Consider the following 25,885-nt stretch of genomic DNA (forward strand, 5'->3'; position numbering starts at 1 on the left):
TATGATATCTTATTTCCACGCATTAGCAATGTGAGACTAACTCTAATATATTCTCATCATGTTTGAGCCTGAAAAATGTGAGTATAACGAATGACTTTTAAGATATCACATAGTCGAGCATGACATTTAAAAGAAGAGATTTTTACACTTGGTGTCCTTTTTTATCCTTTTTTTACTTTTTTGTCAATGCTGGGTTATTTAAACATTTATACAAGTTTTATTTTTCAATTTTACATTTTCAAAAGTTTCATAATTACAAATATACCTATCCCTATGCTTATGTCATGGTTTTCTCTCTTCTTACACTCCACCACTTCCATAACTCCTCCTTTCTTTTTTTTTTTATTTTTTGTTTTTTTTTATTTTCTTTTTCTCTTTCCTTGGTTCTTCATTACCACAACCCACGATCATCCCGTCCAAAGCCCTAACCCATGTTTTTTCAACCTCTCATCTATGTCACTATCTCCATTATCTTCCATAAGCTCTGTAAGTTGTTCCTCCCACATTGTCTTCTCTTCTTCTATAAATGGCCACCACTAAGTCGAGTTCGAAGTTACCTTCCCCAGCTAAAAAAATTTCTAAAATTTCTAAGAAACCTCCTACAAATTCATCTAAAGTTGATCCTAAGATGAGTTTGAAGCGCATTGCGAAGAAATGAATGAGTGATGTTGCAGAGCCATCTGGTTCTAAGAAAAGACCTATTCCAAATAAGATTGAGTCTCGTAAGACAAAGAGAGCAAAATCTTCGAAATCTGCCAAGGATGTAAGTTAGGTTATGTTGTTTTTCAATTTTTGTTTAGTTTCTTTTCTGGTTGTTGTGTTTTTTCATATGATGTTTTGTGTTTTAAATTTTTCCCCCTTCTTGTTTTAGGTTATATCTTATTTTGATTTTGAGGATGAAGTGCATGATGGGGAAGTGAAGCCTAAAGTTAAATCCAAGGTATTGTTACCTTGAATTTTCTCATTATCTTAAGTTTAAAATTTTTAATCACCCTTTGTTTTCTTTTTGTCAATGTTTTACCTGTTTATAATGACGATTTTATGTTTTGTCTCATTTTTTTTTGTATTTCTTTTATGTCTTTTTTGTTGATGTTAATTTTGTATTGTTCTTTAGTGTTTTTTGGTTTTTTTTTTTGTGCTATTAAATTATAGCATTATTAGTTTTTCAGTAACTTATGACCTTGTTATGAACATTTGTTTAACTGTTTGTTTTCAGTTATTTTTAGGTTGTTTAATTTAATTTCTTAGTTGACAATTACTATTTTAATTTTATTTTCTGCATATTGTTGTTAATATATTGCTTTGTAGTTGCTCATCTTTTAGGATGAGCATATTGGAGTTGTTTTTTGGTTTTTTCCTGGTTGCTTATTTTTTGTTTTGCATTTTAGTTGTTGCTTGCAATGTATTTATTTAGTTGTTCAAATTTGTTGCTTATGTTTTTTTTTTGTTTTCCCTCTTTCAGGTCCATGCTAAGAGCTCAGAAAAGTATGAAGACTTTGACTTACCCAAAAAAAAAATCCTTCTAAGGTGTTTTTTTTTTTGTGTTTTTTTATAGTACATTTCTGTTTTTCCCTTTTCTATTGTTTCATGTCATTTGTCAGTAATGATAATCATTTTTGTGTTGTCGACTTCTTTTTCTTCTTCCTGGTTGTTTTCAAGCTGTTGTACCATTTCTGCAGCCACAAGCTTTGCGTAGTCGGTGAAGTCAAAATATTCATTTACTCCTGTAGTTTTTTTGTGTTGTTTTTTGGTTGTTGGATGGTTGTCTCTGATGTCACAGTCCCTGTCTCTAGAAAAAATGTATCATCTTGAATTGTGTGTGCAAATAGTTGTTGCTTGGAAGTTGTTCCTGGGTTGTTTCCAGGTTGCTGCAAATCTTCCTGTGCTGAGTTGTTGTCATATGCTGCCATCATCATATTTTTATCTGTGAAATCAACTATTAAACAACTATTTTGAAGCATACGTTAGTTAATAAGGATAAATTCAACATTTCTTGTTTGGAGATCCCAAACAACAATTATTTTACTGGAAAACAACTTATAAACAACTGTTTACAGATTCAAATCCTGTAGCATCTAATTATATGCATTAATATTTTTTTTTGATGCAATTTGTTGTTCTTTTTTTGTTCAGGTTTATAAAATTTCCTGATCATTTCAATTTTTTCATGTTTTCCTCAATTTATAACACATTCTCAATTATGTAGAATAAAAAAATAGGAAGAGGTTCATGAAGAAATTGTATTACCTTCAATTCTTTCTTTGATTCGATTATGGGTGAGTTTCAATGATTTCTCAATGTCCTTCTCTTCGATTCCTCTCCTTTGAACTCGTTGGGTTTTTGATTGTAGGTTGTTTTTACATTTTTTGTACAGCAATGGAGGTTGAATACTTTTTTTTTTTCCTATATGGATTTTTCGGATTTTGATTGGTTTTTCGTTGAGATCTACATCTTGTTCAGATCTGATTTCCATGGTTTTTGAAAAAAAAAATGGTGGAGATTTGGTTGTTTGGGGTTTCTCGGCTGGGTCACGAAGAAGGAGGTCTCTCCTCCGTTTTTTGTGGCTGGCTGGTATTTTTGTAAATAGAAAGTTTTGTTTTCTATTTATGTTTATTTTTCCTTTTTAGGTTATAAATGTAAATTGCTTCCCTTTTTAGTTTATTATAGAAAAAATCCCTTAAAAGAATCCTAAGAAATTTGTGAATGTACATGTCGAAAAATTTGTGGGTATAACTAACATGTATTTTTTTAGTTTAGCTCGTATTTTTGAATCGATGGTACTTTGAGCTCATTACAGATCACAAGCAGCTATAATATTATATTAAAATTTGGGATAAAGATGCATCAAGTTCCATAAGAATTTTTTTTTTTTTTTTTGATTTAAGCGTTTATATATTAAAGCCATGTTTTACCTAGGACTCGAACCCAGGACCTCCAACACTCACATACCCACCTATGACCACTTGAGCTAGTCTCAAGACACCAACCCATAAGAATTTATTTAGCCCTAATTTATCTTAGTTTGGGTTAATGTATTGAGGTATTTCAGCAATGTGAGGCCTCGTCAAGTGACCCACATAACAGGAAACGTTAAAGTGTTTGATCCAAACAATAATGGACACTTTGTTGTTGTTGTTGTTGTTGTTGAGTGGGTTGGTGCCTTTCTTTTTGAACTTGTGAAACCCAATTTTTTCTTTTCTGGGTTCAGAATTTTGAGTTCTAAATGCTTTTTAATTAATTCATTTATTTTTGACATATCTAATAGTGTTAATAATAATTAGTGCCGTGATTGGTGGGATAAAGTGGGGTCACGTAGAAGACCAAAACAATTAAATAATTTATGGGAATGATGATTGTTCATTCTTAGTCTCCTCCTAAGATTCCTTTTCATGTTTTCTTCCTATCCTAACTAAAAAACTTAATTAAAATAAGGAAATATAATATTAAAAGGAAAATTTAAATTAATATTTTTGTATTTGGACAAAATTGGCACACTAAATCAAAATATATCAAAATTAGTTAGATATTTTCTCGGTCTCTCTCTCGCTCTAATCTTCTCTAACACACGAAGACCCTAACAATTCACGGTTGCCAACTACCGCGCCTCCAACCCATCGACGACTACCAATCCAAGATCCAAGATCTCTGAACCACAACCATCACGCCATAAATGTAAGTTTTCCATTTCATTTTATTGTATTTTGTGTAATTTAAGGTTAAAATGTATGATTTTATTTATAGGTTGAGAACTATTTTTCTTTTTGTTGGAAACTCTCTAAATGTTTTGATGGTTGTGTTTTTACTTGTATTCTCATATTTTATAATTTTTCCGCCCATAATGTGGTGAAATGGGCCTCTACCCACAGACAATTTGGTAACTTGATTATCTCTTCTATTCCGCAGGACTTATTTTGTAATGACCGTAAGCTATAAATTTATTTATCAATAAACGTTCTTTTTCAAAAAAAAAAAAAAATTCTAAATGAGCAAGGGTAAGAGTAATTTGTGGCGTAAATATTTAAATTTAATTTTTGTTTGCACATAAATATTTAAGTTTAATTTTTGACGTTAATAATACTTAGTTATATTTTTGAAAACCTGACCGTTAAATGTCAAGTCATTATCCACATGTTATTTTTTTAGTATCTTTAAGTTAATTTTTAAATAAAAATTTAAAATTTAATAACTTAAACCAATTAAAAATTGTTACATGACATTCACTTAAATCTTACTACTTACATATAACTTAAGTCTCAATTAAACTTATTTATTTGAGATTTGGTTTTGGAATTGTGGAAGTCTGGTTATATAATTTAGCCACATGAACATATATAATACTATTATTTTAGGCTAATTATGACTTTTGCTTATTGAACTTTGACATGTACCAAATCATGCCCCCTGAATTTTTAAGATCGTTAAAAATGTTCCCTGAACTATTGAGATTGTTGGATTTAAGGACTTTTGTCTAATTTCATTTAATTTTACTATTTCAGTGATTGTTTATGTACTAAATCATGCTCCTCAGACTTTGATATATACCAAATCATGCCCCTCGAACTTTGACATGTACTAAATCATGCTCCCTGAACTTTCATTCATGTTAGACTTTTGGGTGAACAATTGTCGACAACCTGTCGACAACATATCGACGAATATGTGCAAAAAAGTTAATTAATACAATGTCGATGGACAATTGTTGACAACTTGTCGATAACCTATCGACATCTTATCGACAAATATATAACACCGTTAAACGCAAGGCCGACCCTGAAATTTAGTGGGCCATAGAAAAAAAAAATTATTTTGGGCCCTTATTTATAAAAAAATGTGGTATTTTTCAAAATTAGTAAAAAAAATTGTATAATTTCAAAAGGAAAATATTTTTTTTGGGGCCCCTAGGCACAGGCCTAGCCCGCCTATGCCCAGGATCAGGCCTGGTTAAACGTAAACCCTAAACCCTAAAATATATAACACAGTAAACACAACTAACCAAGTAAATTACAACCTATGTAAATTACAACTAACCAATAAATCACAACTAATGACAATCAATAATCATAAAAAAAAAAGTTTAAATAATGGTACATGAGTCTCTGTCTTGGGCAAAGGATCATTTTCAACATATTATGCTATTTTTTCTACTTATCTTCTAAAAACGGTTGGATCTTGGGTGTCCTCCTCAGCCTGTGCAGCATCCACCCACTCTCAACCAGGTTCTCCACACCATCATAAGAGATTGTCCTCACATATTTCTCATCTTGTGTGCGTAGAAGTAACCCCTTCACCACTTCAAGATGTTGTTTAAGATTCAAAAAATAAAAGAGAAAAATGATGTAGCATTTATCACAAGCATTTATCTTAAATAATTACTCTAAACATAAGAGAAACTCATACCCGTCTAGAAAATAATGCACTAAGGTCCTTCTTCACTATATCACCCTTGCTCGTCCAACTAAGCATCCTAGGAAACTGAATCCCATGATTCGTGCCATACCTCTTCCCAACCTCTAAAATGGCTTCATACGCCCAATATTGTACTGCAGGTGTGAAGCCATAAGCTGTGTATTTGCAGTCATGCTGAACTTCTAAACTCAACTTCTTCTCTTAGTTGGCCTTCTGTTTCAACATGTCCTTTTGGAGCGAGTGCATAAGTCTGGTGAATGAGTGCTTCCCACAAGGAATTCGAAAGAAGAACTCGAGATCTTCGACATATCTAAGTATGCCAGCCGTAATCAACGCGTTAGCCTCGTGACCCAGTAGCACTACCTCAACAAACAAGCACAAGCCAAGCTTGTACAAGTCTTCCGGGTTCTGACAGTTTGTGAACCTATCTTGGAGTATTTCTATCTTCACACTATCAGACCAGTTGAAATATTCATTGATCAATCGGTCTGACCCTGAGTGGGCAACCTACGCAACCTTTTCCTCCGTTGTTGGCCCCGAGGAGAAGTTCAAGCCTGTAATGAGTGCAAACTCAACCACTACGAATCTGAGCTCCTTCCGACCAATGTAAAGTCGCAAGTGCAAATCCTCCTCAACATCAACCTTCATCTTGTGCAACATGACTTGGTGAAATAACACCAAGGAGAATGTCAGGGGTACATAATTCCAAAGTTGATGAAACTGCTTTCTTTCGCTGTGTTATTCAAATTATACTCCTCAAATCGAGACTTGACTTTTGCAAAAGCTCCGGTGCCTCTATATGTCATGCGACCAGTAAAATACTCGGATGCTAGAACTATGAGTCGTAGAGCCATCTGAAAAAATATATAACAGAAAAATATTACTAATGTCATAAAAAAGAATTGTCAACATATCGATAACCTGTCAAAAATTTATTGATAGATTACATCAGGAAATTATTGCACATAGGGTGTCGAAAAACTATCGATATCTCGTCGCCATCCTATCGATATATTCTTAATAAATTGAAAAAAACAATTCTGTTCAAACAAAACCTACTATTGACAACATATTGACATTTCATCGACAAAATTCAATATAACCAATAAATTCTTACAAAATATATCCTAATCAAAATGTCGATAACCTATTGATATACATAACAAAATAGAAATTTCTTATGCTCAAACTATTTTTAATTTTGGTCGACATTATATCGATAACCTATCGATATCTCAACGATAACACTGTTAAAACACACAGATACCACTAAAGAACATACAGAAAAACACACATTATCCAAAATATACAAAAAATTCAACTAATTTGAAGAACATACACAAATTTGTATCCAAATCTATGAAAAATCTAATTATTTATTTTTTTAAAAAAAACTTACTTTTTTACTAAGCTTGATGGTGGCGACGGTTTGAATTTGGGTTCTCTCGGTGGTGGCCTGATGTCGGTGGTTCGTGGTCGTCATCGTTGTGGGTCGCCTGCTGTGGTCTTCGTTGTCGTCGTCGTGGTGGTGAGCGTTGGGTCGCCTGCGGGATTTGGAGAGAGAGAGAGAGAGAGAGAGAGAGAGAGAGAGAGAGAGAGAGAGAGAGAGAGAGAGAGAGAGAGAGAGAGAGAGAGAGAGAGAGAGAGAGAGAGATGCAAGATTGAGGAAGGGGTGAGACTTTAGGCCTTTGGGGTGGATTTATATCACACCGGTTGGGTTCTTGGTGTGGTGGAGAGAGAGAATGACGAAGAGAGAGCAAAGGAAGAGAGAGATAGTTAGGGAGGGAAAATTAAATAAAAGAGTATTTTGAGTAGTTTAGAAAAATAATGACATTGTTTTGTACAAATTAATGGAAAATATAAATTTTAATATTGGAGTTTTATCATATATTATTAATGAAATTTTCCTTTTCAAATCACTTATTCACAAAAAAAATCTTCAAATATTCCTTTGCTTATTTGTTTTGACCTTATCAACCAATCACCATTCAAAGTTTTTAAAACTAATATATAATGAATATCATTGCAATCAATCATAAACAAAATTATAATTTACTCTTCGAAAACATAATTCTCCATCACATATCAAAGTATCAATAGCTTCTTAACTTTTCTTATACGAAGGCTCAATCAAAATTACATATTTGGGCCGAAACAAAAATGGTGAGAGATTGAAATTTGAGTGGATTTGGGCCCATTTTTATGTGTTATAGAAGCCCATGCATTAATGGTCTAATTTACTCATCTTTACACTGAAAATAAAGAAGGGATAACACGTGTCATCCCTATAATTGGGCCATTTTCAGGTTATGACGGCTCTCTTAACTACTAATTTTTAATTTACTCCCTAAGTAATCATTAAATAGTGCATGCCAAACTAAATGAAAATGATGAATATAAAATGTGAAAGCAAAATCATTCTTATCATAATCGGAATTAACACCATCATTATATTAATTGGGGTGCCTTTATTCCCCTTTAACCTCGTTAATCGTTATGTAACTTCCTCTCATTAAACTATTCCATTTCCTTCAATTAATATGTATATATAGTAATACTATTAGACACTCCTAGTACCTCTAGACATGTCGTTTTACAATTCGTTAGCGATATTCTTTAAAAATTATTACATTAATCTATATGAGACCTGATACTTAATTGGATCAATAACGATATTGATACATATAATATGTGCTAAATACCACGGGTGTCTTTTAACATTTCTCATATATTGTTATGTATGGATATAATGGACGAGGAGTACTAATTATAATTTTTTAGTCATCAAATGTTAGATTTTTTTTTTTATAACGGTATTCTTTATAGTTACAATAACATTCTTGTAAATTTTTTAAAACTTATGTACCGAAAATAGAGTTTCTGATATTTCAATTTATCACGCGTGTTCAAAAAACTTCAAACTTATTTTTGATACTGTAAATTATTTAAAAATTTTAAAAATTTACCGTGATAATATTATAACTATAATAATACTGTTATGAAAAAAAATATTCTGACATGTGATTTTGGACACAAAAAATAACTACGAGGTTGTAATAGTGAATTATATATAGAGAATTGTTTAAAGGTATTATTGGTGTCTAGTACACTTCTCATACTGCTATTGATGTAATTAAATATCGAGTGAAATAATTTTTCAAGAATATCGCTAAATGTCACCTATATAAAAAGTGATGCATACTAGTAGTGCTAAAAAACATTACTCTTCTCTACATGTAAAATCTCTTTTTACTTTCTCAATGTGTATTTATTATTCCATGCATGCTCATGGATGTGGTCTATATATGTGTATATATGAATTAGAATAAAAGAATTAACTAGGATAAATACTAATTAATAAGCCTCTAATTTGGATTGGCAATCGTTATAGCCAATTACATGTGTATTATAAGCATTTATTAAGTAAATAATTCCACTTACATTGTAACTCCCAAATATGGGTACGTACACGAACTTATAATCAATAAAATCACCAATCCTTCCCAATTTTTCTCTTTTCATATATACCCTCTTCTACTTTCCACTTATTACTTTTCGTATAAATATATATATATATATGTAAACACACACACACACACAGTGTCATTAGTCATTACACATACACATAGATAGTTAAATACCCATATTTTAATTCTGTTAGTTCAAACTTTAAAATGGAGTACTCTACCCAACTCATCGTGCCAAAGATTGAAAACCCATTTGATGTTGACTGGTTTTTCCATGAAAACCCAAATGAAAAGTAAGTTTTTTTTCATTATTTAAGTTGTAAAAATTCAACCTTTACTTTCTTTTAAGTTTATAATGATTCATAGTGTGTGCTCTCCTTCATTGATTTCACATTTCTTTAAACCCCCATTTGCTATATTTTATTATATAATATGTATATGTGTATTACTGCTGAAGATTCTGTTTGAAATCGACATATTGATATTGTTTGGTATATAAAAACTCTTCCTTTTTGTTTTTTGTTCTTGGGTATTATTGCAGCTTGGTATCATCAGTACTAGATTTTCCAACATTTGATCAATATGAGAATTACTCCCAATTTGGTTCATTTTCATACCAAAATGACCAACTTCCTCAAATTGATTTCAACAGCTTTGAAGATTTTGATAATGGGTTTTCATTAGAAAATGCCTTTTTAAATTTTGAAGAACCCAATATGGTTAAAGAAAAACCTCACCCAAACATGGTCATTACTTCTTTTGGTCATCATAATCATGACAAAAATTTGAAAACTTGCCATGATGATGATGATGACAAAAACAATATTGGGTATGATGCTTCAAGAGAATTGTATGGAAGTTTGGTGAAGAAAAATCATGATGAAGAGACCATGTCAAATGGTAGAGTCAATAATAATAACAATGGTCATCATAACAATAGGAAGAAGAAAAAGAAAGTTGCTCAATTAGAATTGGATGAGATTCAAAGGTGCTTCAAATTACCAATCAAAGATGCTGCTATGGAGTTGGGAATTGGAGTAACAAGATTAAAGAAAAGATGCAGAGAGCTTAACATCATGAGGTGGCCTCATAGAAAACTCAAGAGCTTAAAGTATCTTTTAAAGAATGTCAAGGTTTGTATACATGTGTTTTTGTCATATATATGTATAAATAGTTATGAGTAATATACATATCTAATGCTGATATTTTGGGCAATGCAGAATATGGGATTGAGTAATAATGAGATAATGATGTTAGAAGAACAAAAAAGGCTTGTGGAAGAGATTCCTGACATGGAATTGACTGAGAGAGCCAAAAAGCTCAGACAAGCTTGTTTTAAGGCTAATTACAAGAGTAAAAGGTCTTTAGCATCCTCACTTCATCGATCTTAGAACTACTTTCTTATATTGACTTTCATGACTTTACAGGCACACAAAGTTAAAACCACAAAAAAGATATCATTTTGAATCAAATATTGAAAATTATAGTAGTAGTTGTAGTACTACTTTTCTAGATAGAGGTTTAATCATATTAGAATTACCATTGAAACATGTTGTGTTCTAATCAAGTAGTACTCTGTACAAAGTTGTTAAATGTCAATTTTATGATGATGTGGTTTACTTTTTTCACTTTATAAATCTCACTTTGTTTCTCTTATAAATTCTAATTAAGTGATTGAAGTAGTTGGCTCTTGTAAGATTAGAGATAAATATATATGATTATTAATTGGATTAATATAATATATGGTGGTGGTACTACTAGTAGTACACATCACATATATCTATATATATATATATATAGATTAATTAATCAAAGTGGTTGATTATATCAAGTATTACATCATATCAAATAGAAGCTTTTCTAATCATATCATGATATACTATATTAGAAATATGTTTTCCAGCTATATACAAAATCATGAAAGGAAAAATAAAGAAAAGTTGAAGCTTATATAGAAAAGTCAATGAAACCACAATCAAGAAGATCGACCAAGACTACTAGTATGATTATTTAATACATTATATATATATAGATATAGATATATAGATACATATTTATTATGATGAAGAGCCCATTTTTCTCTGTTTTTCTTGCTTGCGTCTCCATGGGACCACTTGCTTAAAACTTTCATAAATGCTTGCCTGCATTTTTGATAAAAATGTATACATTATTACCATGTATATTTATATATATATATATATATTAATTATAGCTGATATTGATTGTATATAATAATAATAATAATATCAATAAATTAATGTGCAAAAAGAAGATAAATATTCCATGATAACGCCAACTATATCATCATCTATAGAAACTACCGCAGCAAACCATTATTAAGAAAATAATTAAAAAATTAATAATATATATATATATATATGGAAGAGGTTTCAATGGTTACATTTTTATTGTAACATGGTTACATTTTTTTAAGCCATTGGATTACTATTTAATGGTTGTGATTAATTTGGAAATTAAATAAAAATAAATAAAAAATAACTTGTAACCTGAAAGTAACCTTATCATTTATTTCCTTATAAAACTTTAATTAAGATTAATTATATTTTAAAATTAAATTAATTATAATTATTAATTAATTTTTTACAATTTATTACTATATAAGGATTTTTTAGCAATTTATATTTTTATACTTAAATTATTTAAAATTTTATAGCAAAGTTTTTTATAATTTAAAATTATACACATATAATTTCATAATTTAAATTTTATTATACTTGTAATCTTAATTTTAAATTATTACACATAATTATTTAATTTTTTTATTTAAATATTTAAAAAGTAAAAAATGAAATAAGTTGAAGGATTTTTTTTAAAAAAAATGGCTGCACTTGTTATCGATTGATTAGCTCGAGGCCTCGATCATACTTAGTTCATATAATTGTAACAAAATAATTAAATATCATTTAAAAATAGTTAATTATTTGAAAATTTATTATAAGAAGAGAATTTTAATTTGTGTCAAAAGAAGTTTAATTTTTGTAAGAAAAATAATTTTTTTTGTAAATATTATAATTAAATGGCTTAATTATTAAAATAATTCAATTAAGGATTTAAATATAAATATTAATTACTAAAAGAGGTCTTGTTAAATATTTAATTAATTATGTTAAGAAAATAGTTAATTATAATTAAATAATTCTAAAAAAGGAATGTCTATTTAATTAATTATTTTAAGAAAATAGTTAATTATAATTAATTAAATCTAAAAAAGGAAAGTCTACCTATTAGTAACCTGCTATTACCATATGGTTACAATAAAAATGTAACCATTGAATAGTCACCCATATATATATATATAATAAAAATTCTGTTTCACTGGTTGATTCTTTTTTGCAGAAAAAGCTTAATTAGTATAGTTAGGCAAATTAAATTAGCTAATAATAAACGAGATACAACATGGCAATATATATAACATAATGCATATAACATGTGACCTTTTTGTAATTCATGAGTTGTATATGTTATAATAATAATACCATATTCTATAATGTTATTATTATTATATATGTGCTAGTACGTATAGCTAGGTATAAATATAATGGTTTATATAGATCCATGCAATATTAATGCTCTCTATAGTAATATAGTAATGAAACTTAAATAAATCTGTTAGTTATTGGTAAAAAATGAATATAAATTTTTTATAATTTTTTTAAAAAAAATGTGGTGAAAATTGTGTAAATAAAGTAGTGTCGTTTTCGTTACTTACCAACAAATGTGACTTTGCGTTAGAAAAACTCGAAAGGCTGCCTCTTCTTCTAATTCTACTAATCTTGACTTTTCCATTATAATCATGATTAGTATTATTACTAGAAGTAGTAGTAATACCATGTTGATGATGATGATGATAAAACTCCTTAGGTGAAATGTCGAAACTACCCCCAACGACTACAGGTGGTACCTTATTGTTATTATTATTATTCTTTCTAAAACTTCCCCACCTTGAAGACCCAAAATACCCAACTCTATCTCTGCTCAGTTTCTGATCACCAGTTGGGCTTCGAAACGAGAACGTGAACGAAAGAGACCGGCCCACTTCAGGCCCATAAAGCACCGTAGTAGGCGATGACGAGGTCATATTCGTAAATTTAACTTCACCCAACAACCTTGGAGGAAGCTCCAACGATTTCATCATTAAACTTCTTTCCTCCTCCTCTTGATCTGCACCACCTTGACGACTCGGCTCGGCTCTCGGCTTCCCAGGCGCTTCTTCCCACTGGAAAGGAACCGAAGCCGAGACTCGCCGCGGCGGTGAAGCCGAGCCGCCCGACGGCTCCGGGAGTTGGTTGGGGAGTGAGAAGAGAGAGAGCTTTGGTGGTAATATTACTGATTCCATAATAACACTGTTATTTTCTGGCTCAGACTGATTATTCATGATTTTTTTTTTTTTGAGTGTTTTGAATTGTGGTTTTTATAGAGAGAGAAATGAAATGGGCTTTGAGTTTTTTTTTAGAGAGAGAGGAGTGGGGGGGTGTGGTGATGAATGTGAGAGAGAAAACGCTCCTGGCGCTTGTTCTTCACGAGAAAATAGCCATAGTGGGGAAGAGAGGTTTCTTCATCTGTGTTTCTTATATGTGTGTGTGTGGGTGAAGTTACGAAAATGCCCTTGGTGTGAGGGTAGTAGTTAACGACCATCAAGGCATCAACGGTCGTTGTTATGTGATCGTGGGTGTGAGTGAGTGAGATGAGAGAGGTGGGACCGGTTTGAAAAAGTCAGAGACTGTATTATCTTTAGTCAGTAGTAGTAGTAAAAGATAGGAGATTAGAAAGTGAGATAAGAAGGGGTTAGGTTAGGTTTATGATTTATAGGGTGTCTTCAACGTGCCATGTCACCTTTTATATAAGTGAATAGCTAATTATAATTTTTGATCTCGAATTTTAATATGTACGAAATTATATCTTTTTAATTTTTAAGGTCGTTAAAAATGCTCTCTTAATTATATTAAGATTGTTAGATTTAATAAATTTTGTCTAATTTTTAATAAAAAATCTAATATGAATGAAAGTTCAGAGAACATAGTTTAATATATATTAAAGTTCGAGAGACATAATTTGATAGATATTAAAATTTAGGGAGCATGATTTAGTATATAAACAATCACTGAAATAGTAAAATTAAATGTAATTAGATAAAAGTTCTTAAATCTAACAATTTCAATAGTTCAAGAAAAAATTTTAACGGTCAGAAAAGTTCAGGTAGCGTGATTTGGTACATGTTAAAATTTAGGGGACAAAAATACTTCTTATGTGTTTGAAATCTAAGAGAAATGCTAAAGCAAATCAGTACATGATTTGGTAGCATGATTTGGTAAATCTAAGAGAAATGCTAAAGCAAATCAGTAGTGTCTGAAATCTTCTTATGTGTTAATATAGTTTTTAGTTCAACTAGGTATTGAGTTTATATAATTTAATATAATAATTTTTAAACAGTATTGCTAGTCAATCGCAATGCGACAAGTCTAGAGGTACTAGCCACTATTGTGGCTATTAAAAATACTTCTTTATATAATTTACAAACATGATTCGAATCCAAAACCTCCAACACACGGATTCTCCTATGGTTGGCTATAGAATTTGTTTGATTAAGCTTTATTTTATTTATTATATTAATAAAATGTTTGTATATTTCAGCTAATCACATAATTCGTGTACAACTATATAACCACATGATAAATTATTTGGGGAGGCTAATTCACACATAATAAATATATTTATTTTTTCTGAGAAAGAGTCACTGTTATATGAATTTAATATTACAAATTATATAATGATAACGATATAAATACTTTATAATGTTTGGCACCTTAAAATCATTTAACATTTTTTTTATAACGTATAGGAAAAGTCTCTACTAGTACACCTATAAAATAGATGTTTCAGTACACTCTTATTAATTTGGTGATGAAGGATAATTTTTTTAATTTATTTTTATTTTTAATTATTGTGTATATTATAATTATTTATAATAATTCATAAATTTTTAATTTTTTTTTAATAAAGTACTGTATAAGAATAAAGTTCAAATAACTTTACCACGAATATAAATAAGAAAAACAAATAACGTTTGCAATAAAATATTTTAACATTATTTTCGTATTCTTATAATGTGTCTTAAAAATATTGGATTAAAAAATAATCTTAAACATTGACTAAGTGTATCAAAAATATATTCTTTTAAAAATGTAATATATATCCTAAGATATATTGTCACTATGCAATATTTTTTTTTCTTCTAAATATGCAATAATAAGTTCATAAATTAATTATCACAATATTAACAGTAAAAAAGTAATAAGACTGGAAACATATTTGATAATCTTTTTTAATTGGCTGATATTTTGCGAATGCTAACTTTCATGTTTGGTATGTAGTTTTGGTAGTTTTTTCTAAGTTTAGAAAATATTACTACAAAAATGAAATTAAAGGGTATGTTTAAATCTTTTTGAAAGGTAGTTTTTAAACATTGTCATCTATTAGAATATTAATAATTTCGTATTATACTTTTTCAAGCTAGATAATAATTTAACTAATAATAATTTGTACAACCGAAAATACACTTGCCAAGTTTTCAAAAAAATCATATATTCTTACTGTTGCTCTATATCGAAAATTTGGAAACATCGAAATGAGCTAGTATGGTCTGATAAGTCTCCTACTGTTGTGAGTGTTGTTCACTTAGCTCAAGCTTTACTCGCAGATTAGACTCGGGCTCAAGATTCAACATTTAATTCTACGATTGCATTCCTTACTGATGTCGATGATGCTTAAACTTGGGCCAAACCAGCTGAAAACACCTTAAAGATTAATGTAGATGCTGCCATTTTTCAAGAACTGCATTTTATAGCTTTGCAGGGGGTGATTAGGGATGAAACTGGCGTATTGGTGGAAGCTTTTACCTGCTGTCGATCAGGGGTGTTGCAACCCGAAATGGTGGAAGCTTTGGGTGTTAAGGAGGCACTGAGTTGGGTTAAACGGAAAGATTGAAGGAAGGTTGTCATTGAAACTGATAATCTTACTGTGGTGTAAGCTTTACGTAGCTCTATTCCTGTGGTTTCATACTTTGGGAGTATTATTTCTGATTGTAAGATGTTGTTAAATGACTTGCAAGATGTTTATGCCAATTTTATTAGACGTTTTGCAAATAATGTTGCTCATTTCATAGCTCGAGCATCCTATTTAGTTGTTGATCGTGTTATTAGGAGTAGTGATGTTACTCCAGATTTTAATCATGTAATCACTATGGATTGCAATTAATAAAGATGTTGAATTTTTTTTCAAAAAAATCATATTCTTTGTCTTAATATTTTAGATAATTATTAGATTATTTTGAACTCCTTGTACTAAACGCATTCTTATTATTCCAATTCAAAAGCAACCATAAAGAAAAAAGTAAAAAAATCTCACATTCAAATTTTAGACTTTTCGATACTAATTAAGAGTTTTAGAGTCTTAATTAAGCATCAAGCCTAACGCAATGTTAACAAACTACTTAGTGATGTCACCTAAATAACTAACTCTATTCTGTTACTTAGTTTGTTATAGTTAGTTGATTTATGTTTCTTGTTTTAACTGTCGTTCTCTTGATTGTATATACTGATTCTGATAAATAAAGCTTTTGCCTACTCAGTTGATGTAACGTCCCCGCTTCAAGCCTCCATTGGGTCCTTACACCCACGGAATCATGGCTCTTATACACGAGTACGCCACTCTGGCTGCTTCATGGAATGACGACTGACCCTACAGACCAACACGGGTGTTTCCAGCGTGCTTTGTCCTCACTCGCACGCTTCCTGAGAAAATTTCCCAGGAGGTCACCCATCCTGAAATTGCCCCAGGTCAAGCACGCTTAACTGTGGAGTTCTTTCGTGATGGGCTACCGAAAAACAAGATGCACTTTGTTGATATAGGTAGTACCAATCAATCTATTTAAGCTATCTTCAATTGTGTAATCCCATACTTACACACTCTCAGAATCATTACACTTGACCTTCCCCAAACGATGTGGGATTGCACAGCTTACCCGGTATTTTCCCTTACGGATCACGGGACTACTGACTATCACAGTTGAGTTAAAGCTTCTTTTCATTTCTCTGTTTTTTTTTCTTGCTCTTTAGCTTGTTACTTTCTACATGCAAGATATAATATATATATGAATATAACGTAGAAATAAGAATGTGGGTTTTTGAATTCTCAAATTTTGGTTTGAACCCCAAGCCAATCCAAAGAAAGAATAAAGTTTCTTTGGAAACGCTGTGTGATTTGATTCAAACCTTAGTGTCTACTCTCTCTCAAAAGATAAACCACATTTTTTGTAGTGTTAGTTAAAATTAGTCATATCTGGCTAATACTCAGTTAGAACCAGTACACTTGTTAAAGTTTTAATCTTAACAGTTAAGTTAGATTGAAATATTACTGTCTCTCTAACACTCTTGGTATTGCCTTTAAATACCTACAGTCAAAGACAACACTTTTCAGAATTCTCCTTCCTCCTCTTTTAAATTCTCTCTGTACAGAAATAAAGCTATATAATTCAATCTTCTTGTGACTTCATAGCTGTTGGTGATTATTACTACTCTAACACCAAGTGTGAATAAATAGAGATTAAAGCCAAAGACAAGCAACTGATCGAACCTCGTTATATTGCTGTAATTTAATTTTTATTTTGTATATTTTATATTTTATTTGTTGGTTCATATTATTGCACTAGTTATTATTTTTTTGTTCTGATTATTTTCGAGGTAATTAAAACACACTTTCTCTGTTGCAGCAAGAATATATATATATATATATATATATTTATATATACATATTCGCCCCATGATCAATTGAAATAATTATATATAAGTGTGATAACACAAATGTGAATTTAGATATATATACTTTTATGAATTAAGATTTAAAGTCAATTTATTTGACAAATTTAAAGTTTGTACATGTATACAATATATATGTATAATGGCATAATATTATGGGTGCAGCCATAATAGAATATAGAGACCGTAATTTTTTTATTGTTATATATTTATCTAAACTACTTACTTATAGTAAGCAAGCATCATATAAATAGAGTATATACTATAAATCGATTCAATTCAATGAGAATCGACTAATCTAATTATAATCGATCGCCAAATATTAAAAATTTAATTGTATAAGATCAGATTAGATGTTATTTTTAGATATCTAATTGGATTGGATCAGATGGTGGATAGGGTGTCTAAAAATCTAATACATCTAATATTCAATCGAACTAATTAATATTTTCCTTTAATTTGGATGAGTAATTAGATTTTATATTGTTATACGTCAAATCTATATGTATATATGAAAATTAATATTAAAATTTTACTCATTTTTTCTTGGATTGGATGGATCCAGTCCAATCCAATACATACTGGACCTAAAATATTAGATGATGCGATGCGATTCAAAAAATTCTAGGTCTAAAATATTGGATAAACCTAAATTAAATAAATAAATATATATGTAATACATTCAATGGATAGAACCGATCCAATCCAACATTCTGTAACGTCCCCGCTTCAAGCCTCCATTAGGTCCTTACACCCACAGAATGAATGGCTCTTATACACGAGTACGTCACTCTGGCTGGTTCATGGACTGATGACTGACCCTACAGACCAACACGAGTGTTTCCAGCATGCTTTGTCCTCACTCGCACGCTTCCTGGGAAAACTTCCCAGGAGGTCACCAATTGTGACAGTCAGTAGTCCCGTGATCCGTAAGGGGAAACACCGGGTAAGCTGTGCAATCCCACACCGCCTGGGGAAGGTCAAGTGGGATGATTCTAAGACTGTGTAGGTATGTGACTACATAGTTGAAAAGGGCTTAAATGGATTGATTGGTACTACCTATGTCAACAAGGTGCATCTTGTTTTTCGGTAGCCCATCACGAAAGAACTCCACAGTTAAGCGTGCTTGACCTGGAGCAATTTTAGGATGGGTGACCTCCTGGGAAGTTTTCCCAAGATGCGTGTGAGTGAGGACAAAGCATGCTGGAAACACTCGTGTCGTCTCCGTAGGCCGCCCATCGCTCCATGAACCAAACAGTGACGTACTCGTGTATAAGAGCCATTCATTCTGTGGATGTGAGGACTCAATGGAGGCTTGGAGCGGGGACGTTACACATTCAATGGATGTTAGATCGATTGGATGATGAAAATTAATTAGATCGGATCAGATGGTAAAATCTAACATCCAATGTATGATTAGATCGGATCTGGATAGACCTAAAAATATTGAATGTTATCCAATAAACACATGTAGACTATATAGTACACAATAATGTACGTATAGTGTAAAAGAAAATAGAAAATAGCATAAAAGATCCAAGTCAATTGATGAAGAAGACAAAATAATTATTAGTAATAATTAATATATAATAAGGGTGTTTTTACAATATTGTAATTCTTTAAAAGGAATATATTGATGCACTATTTACTTATTTTGGTATTCGGAAAAAAAATTTAGTCTAATTTATTTTATATTCGTGTACGTTATAGTTATTTAAGATATCCTACAAAATTTTAAAAAATTTGGAATAATTTATAATATAGAAAGTAGTGTTCAAACAATCTATTTCACACTATAAAATAAAATAGTCATGTGTGGAATATTGTTTGAACCCTATTTTCGGCACGTTAAATAAATATAACGTACATAACCAATGAGAAAAAATTTGATTAAAAAATTATTTTGGGTACTAAAATAGATAGAGGTGCATCGCCGCATTATAATATTAAGAGTAAATAACGGCATAAGTACTTAAAATTTTAAGTTTGTAAGCCGCATAAACTCAATATTTATTTTTACCGATATAAGTACCAATATTTGTAAAATTGTAATTTTTCTCCAATTTTGTCAATACAAAACTCTATTTTGAATTTTTTAAAAGAATATTTTGAAAGTAATTGATACTACAGTATATGTTTTTGTCTAGATCCAATGATCTAGAATCTGAACTTTATATGTGTCTTGTTTAAGACAATAATATAATTTATATATACTGACAAAATTAGAAAAAAATTAGAGTTTTATAAAAATTAAATACTTATATATGCTGCTATAAAAATAAACATTTAGTTTATAACACTAAACTTAAAATTTTAGGTTATACCACCATTAATAAACCTAATATTAAGAATGAATAAGTAAGTCTCCCAAAAAAACAAAAGTTATAATAAGTAGGTCGAAGAGTAGATTCCATCTACATAGACTACACATATTATTGTAGTAGCTAGATAACCATATTATTATTCTTAAAAGAGAAATTAATTAAATTAAATATTGACATGTCACATGTGTTAATTAATTAGCTGGTTACCCAACTACCTAGGTGTGTTACTAATCCCAATTTAGAAATTAATAAAATAAATATATTTTTAAATTATAAATTCTAAATTAAGACTGAAATGATACGTGCAAAAAAGATAAATATACTATTTTAATACTTTGTTATTTTTGTCTTAATTATATCCAACTTATTCATTAAAAACCATTAATAAAAATTATAACAAACTTATTTGTACGTTTAATTAATGCACCATTTATAATATGGTAAATCAGTCCAAAATTATATATTTTAATTCCATTAGTTTTTATTATAAACAAAAATTTGTAAACATGTTTTAATTAAATTATTTCATTTATAATTTTTTAACAAAAATAAAATAAAATATAGAATAGGTGGAAAGGTACAACTTTAATCTTATTTACTGTGCATATATACATGGTATTAAAATAGTATATATTAACTATGCTACAAATTAACAATAGTACTATAGAGGATACTATACTTTGTGAAAAAATTAAAAACTATGGAGAATACAATAATGAATAATTTATTAAAATATCATAGGGTACTATGCAACTCTCTTAAAAGAATACACTGATGTACTTTTTATTTATTTTATTTTTAATTTATTTTTTTCTGTATACGTTATAGTTAAGACATCTTATAATTTTTTTAAAAAAATTCAGAATAATTTATAATATAAAAAATAGTATTCAAATAATTTATTTCACATATGCATAATAAAAAAGTTACGCGTGCGACTGACTGTTTGAATTATGTTTTTAGTATATTAATTTTTTTTTAAATTTTTTAAAATTTTACAAGATATCTTAAATAACTACAATATATATAATCATGAAAAAAAATTAAACTAAAAAATTCTACCCAATACCAAAATAAATAATTTAGAGAACGTATTGTATTGTAGAATTTTGTAATAGTATATTAAAAAAATATACTAGAATGACATAGACAAATGAAAAATTGGACATTTTGGTTAATTAATGCATGAATGAACTGTCTCAATCAAAATGTAATAATCTCATATGATATTGCTAGCTTTTTATTTATTTTTTTAGTTAATGTAAGGTTATTGGTCACATGCATAAAGAGTTAGAAATAACAGCCACAGATCTCAGCTGCTATATTATCATTATTTTGAAACACCTTTAAAATTATTTTAACTGATCATCCCACACATATATTATTAAATTAAAAAAAAGATATAATATACAATAAGTAGGACAATAAAATCAAAGAATACTAGAAGATATTTTATGTGGCTCTTAAGAACAAAATATATCATTTTTCTTTAAAATAATATTGAAAGAGAATAAGAGCATAATTGTTTACTAAAGTAAAAGATATAAATAATAATACTCAATTTTCAGATACTAAATCTTGAATAGTTTATCATATATATACAACCCAATTTCTATCTGAGTAAATATGTGGGAGACAACAACAATTCTATTCCAAATATATAAATAAATAAAAAAGCTCATAAGACTCTATATCTTAGGTGAATGGTTTGATTTAACAAAATAATTAATTAATTTATTGAAAGTCAAATCACATGAAATCACAAACCAATTTAGTCTTAAAAGAATAACAAATAAAATACGCAAAAGATTTAACCAATTGATTTGTGAAACACCCCTACACAACAAGCAACTTTTAACTCATGAATATTCAAAAAAATTAATTTGCTAAAGAATTTTAAGAAATAGATATAATATATATATAGGGATATGATTTTGTCCTGTGATGTACTTTCACGGAATGTATTCCGCGGTACATTAGATGTGTCTCAGGGTACATTAAATGAGTGTCAGGGTACGTTTCTACTTTTTAATCCTAATTACCCCTAAATCAATCTCAGCCGTCAGATCAAATAATTCTCTCATCTAACGGCTGCCGTACATCACGGATTACAATCCGTGAAAGTATAATAATAGGACAAAATCATGTCCCTATATATATATCGAGTTTTATATAAGATGGATAAAAGTTATAATTTCAAGAAGAAAAAAATAAAGCAATATTAATTAAAGACCGCAACAAGAAATAAAAGTATGACTTTATTATTTATATATACACAAATTAGGAATCTATAAAAGTAAGTGCAAACGGAAAGTAAGATTATTACTTTATTTATTTTTTAAAGTTTCAAAGTAGTAAGCAATTATTAATTAAATATACCAAAATCTAAAAAAATATGACACAATAAATGGTTCCCAATTTTATTTTATTTTTCTGTTTAAAAAAAACAATCAAAATAATAACTAGTTACTAGTTTGTAACAGAACTGAACGGGAAAATGTTAGAACACTCAACACTGTGCACTAAAAAAAATGACAAATTTATCACATGTTGGCATACGTACTATACATTATGTCCAAAAAATATGAGTTAATAAATTAATGAGTTGACTATTTTTGCATTGTGATTAGCTAATTATATTCTTTAAAAAAATTATTACATAAAATTACATGTGATGCGCTACATAATTAGATCAATAACAATATTAACACGTAAGAGATGCTAAGCATCGATTATCTCTTTTAACATTTTTCTTATTATTAATAAGAAACAAGTAGTGTTCGACATCTTTCATAAGTGACACTTCACAATTAGTTAGTGATATTGCTTAAAAGCTATTTTTTTTAAGTTATATGAGAGTCGATACTTAATTACACCAATAACAGTATGTAACGTCCCCGCTTCAAGCCTCCATTGGGTCCTTACACCCACGGAATAATGGCTCTTATACACGAGTACGTCACTCTGGCTGCTTCATGGACTGATGACTGACCTTACAGACCAACACGAGTGTTTCCAGCGTGCTTTGTCCTCACTCACACACGCTTAACTGTGGAGTTCTTTCGTGATGGGTTATCGAAAAACAAGATGCACCTTGTTGATATAGATAGTACCAATCAATCCATTTAAGCCCTCTTCAACTGTGTAATCCCATACCTACACAGTCTCAAAATCATCCCACTTGACCTTCCCCAGGCGGTGTGAGATTGCACAGTTTACCCGGTGTTTCCTCTTACGGATCACGGAACTACTGACTCACACAGTATAACATTAAAGAAGATGTTATAAGACACCAATAATACTTTTTAGCAATTATCTTATTAATAGCCTATTGGACCGACATTAATTGTGTAGATATGAACATATTATAAGAAAAAATGAGAAGCCAATGAAATATATATATATATAGTGTGGCATAATTGCATGCATGGTAGTACTGCTCCCATTAGAAGAGAAGACAAAGAACAGTTCTGGTACTATATATATAGTCTATATAGTCTATATGTACACTCCAAAAAATTGGTAAATATTTATTAACTCTATATAGGTCTTTTAACCTCATTCAAAGTTACTCACTTGTCACTCTCAAAAAATCTACATGACTTCTATCCAAAAAATAAATAAACATAGTTAGCTAGTATGTAATAACATCCATGCATGTGATCAGAAAAAAAAAAAAAAAAAAAAAAAAAAACAAACAAAAACAAAAACAAAAACAAAACAAAAAAAAAAGACACTTGTATCTAAAAAGTAATAGGCTTTTCTTTTTTTTTTTTTAAAAAATAAAAAATAAAAAAAGTTCGAAAAAAATAGGTTAATTAGGATTTTTGCCCCCTGAACTTTGACATGTACCAAATTATGTTCCCTGAATTTTTAAGTTCGTTAAAAATGTCCCCTGAACTATTGAGATTGTTAGATTTAAGGATTTTTTTCCAATTTTAATAAAAAAATCTAACATTGATGAAAATTTCGGGGCCATAATTTAGTACATGTCAAAGTTCGAGGGGCATGATTTAGTAGATATCAAAGTCTGGGGAGCATGGTTTAGTACATAAACAATCACTAAAATAGTAAAATTGAATGAAATTAGACGAAAGTCCTTAAATCCAACAATCTCAATAGTTCAGGGAGCATTTTAAACGATCTTAAAAGTTTAGGAGACATGATTTGGTACATGTCAAAGTTCAGGGGCAAAAATCCTAATTAGCAAAAAAAAAAAAATATGTTACCACAAAATTATACAATGTAGCATATTATTTTTTTAAGCATACTTAATAATCCTACTGCCTATATTCTTTTATAATTTTCCCATAACAAAATTAAATTAAAAATAAAATATTAATTAGTTATTCCAACTTAAAAAAGCCAATGTAGCTAACTTCTATATACTACTACTACTACAACAACTATATATATAAGTTTATTTTTTTTTCTTCTGTCTTCGATCAATTATAATTTAACTTTATTATTAATTATTTATATTTTAATAATTATATTTTGAAATTCTTTTGTCCAAATAAAAACACTTTTTGACAGAAGAAATCATCTGGCTAAAGGGCCACTTTCTCTTGTTAATTAAATTGAATATGAATAAACATTAAAGAGAGATCATATAAATATAAACATTTACATAAATATAATGTACCATATATGATATATCTAATCTAACCATCTCATTATTCTCATGAACAAGATAAATAATATTAATATATTTAATTAATTAAGAACGTACATAATATTTTGCATGTGATCACGACAGATTACTACATTCATAAAATTATAGAATATTTTATATATTTATATATTATTAATTAAAGAAACAACTTGCATTATTGAGACAAAGAAATTAATAACAATTAGAATATATTCACCTGTAAAGTATTTAAATTTAATTAAAAAAGAAAAAAAAAACACCCACTATACCTGGAAAATGTTGCAGAAAAAGGATACACCACACTTGATCAACCACAATTCAACGTATATCTACCAAGTCATTATTATTTTCTTCACCTTTATAAATAAAATAACATGTTATATATTACATTATATATATAAAAATATTTAAAACCATATATTTTACTAACTATACATACAGATTTAAGTCTTTTTCCTTTCAGAAAAATAAATAAATGCCTGACTCTTGAACTACCAATGTCCTATCAGAATTTACTACAAAAAACAAAAACAGAAGCATTATTTATATGCCTTGATTTTTCAACACAATATTGTGTCATGCATGGCCATTAATTATAATATTATTATATTACTTAATTGTAAATAAAATATTATTATTATTAGGGTAAATACCATTTTGGACCCTGTGTTTTGCAAAAGTTACAGATTGGACCCTGTGTTTTATTAAATGACAAAATGGACCCTGTATTTTCTAAAATAGTAAAAATAGGACCCTGAGCTTAATTTTTGACAACTTTTTTTTTTAATACAACTAACTTGAAGACAATGCTTAATACGAACAGATATAAAAAATGTAAACAGTTTTGTCATAGCACTTTTAAGATCGGATTATAATTAAACTTTATTTTGATAAAAAATCAATTCAGGATCCTATTTGTACTATTTTAAAAAATACAGGGTCCATTTTGTCATTTAACAAAACACAGAGTCCAATTGGTAACTTTTGTAAAATACAGGGTCCAAAATGGTATTTTTTAAAATAGTACAAATAGGACCCTGAATTGATTTTTTATCAAAATAACCCTTATTATTATTATTATTATTGAAAGATTGAAATTTGAACTTGCTACTTGGTTCTTTAGGGGTGCAATTTAAGTCTAGATCTGAAAATAGAGTTATACATTTGATAGATAAACAAAACATTCGTCTTAAATTCGAG

At 29.3% G+C, this 25,885-nt stretch overlaps 2 protein-coding genes and 1 long non-coding RNA gene across 3 annotated transcripts; 2 read left to right on the plus strand and 1 right to left on the minus strand.

The window, feature by feature from the left end:
* Positions 1 to 212: 212 nt before the first annotated feature.
* On the plus strand, positions 213 to 3,976 carry LOC115705979 (uncharacterized). Its single transcript, XR_009687772.1, has 3 exons — positions 213 to 763; positions 872 to 940; positions 1,463 to 3,976. It is a non-coding gene; the product is annotated as an uncharacterized LOC115705979 (long non-coding RNA).
* A 4,232-nt stretch (positions 3,977 to 8,208) lies between these two features.
* On the plus strand, positions 8,209 to 10,086 carry LOC115717465 (protein RKD4). Its single transcript, XM_030646450.2, has 2 exons — positions 8,209 to 9,166; positions 9,415 to 10,086. Exons 1-2 carry the CDS (start codon positions 9,081 to 9,083, stop codon positions 10,055 to 10,057), a joined length of 729 nt encoding a protein of 242 aa, XP_030502310.2. The 5' UTR covers positions 8,209 to 9,080; the 3' UTR covers positions 10,058 to 10,086.
* Positions 10,087 to 10,717: 631 nt separating this feature from the next.
* On the minus strand, positions 10,718 to 13,425 carry LOC115715707 (uncharacterized protein At4g00950). The gene is made up of 2 exons (XM_030644369.2): positions 12,604 to 13,425; positions 10,718 to 11,014 (listed from the first exon to the last, which is right to left on the minus strand). Exons 1-2 carry the CDS (start codon positions 13,267 to 13,269, stop codon positions 10,931 to 10,933), a joined length of 750 nt encoding a protein of 249 aa, XP_030500229.2. The 5' UTR covers positions 13,270 to 13,425; the 3' UTR covers positions 10,718 to 10,930.
* Between the last annotated feature and the right edge of the window lie 12,460 nt (positions 13,426 to 25,885).

This window comes from Cannabis sativa, chromosome 5, assembly GCF_029168945.1.
Source record: "Cannabis sativa cultivar Pink pepper isolate KNU-18-1 chromosome 5, ASM2916894v1, whole genome shotgun sequence".
Classification (NCBI taxonomy): Eukaryota; Viridiplantae; Streptophyta; class Magnoliopsida; order Rosales; family Cannabaceae; genus Cannabis; species Cannabis sativa.

Coding starts and splice junctions, on each gene's coding strand:
- LOC115717465 (XM_030646450.2), top strand. CDS start 9,081: ATGGAGTACTCTACCCAACTCATCGTGCCAAAGATTGAAAACCCATTT. Junction 9,167..9,414: donor CATGAAAACCCAAATGAAAA/GTAAGTTTTTTT, acceptor GTATTATTGCAG/CTTGGTATCATCAGTACTAG.
- LOC115715707 (XM_030644369.2), bottom strand. CDS start 13,269: ATGAATAATCAGTCTGAGCCAGAAAATAACAGTGTTATTATGGAATCA. Junction 11,015..12,603: donor ACGCAAAGTCACATTTGTTG/GTAAGTAACGAA, acceptor TCAAAAATGCAG/GCAAGCATTTATGAAAGTTT.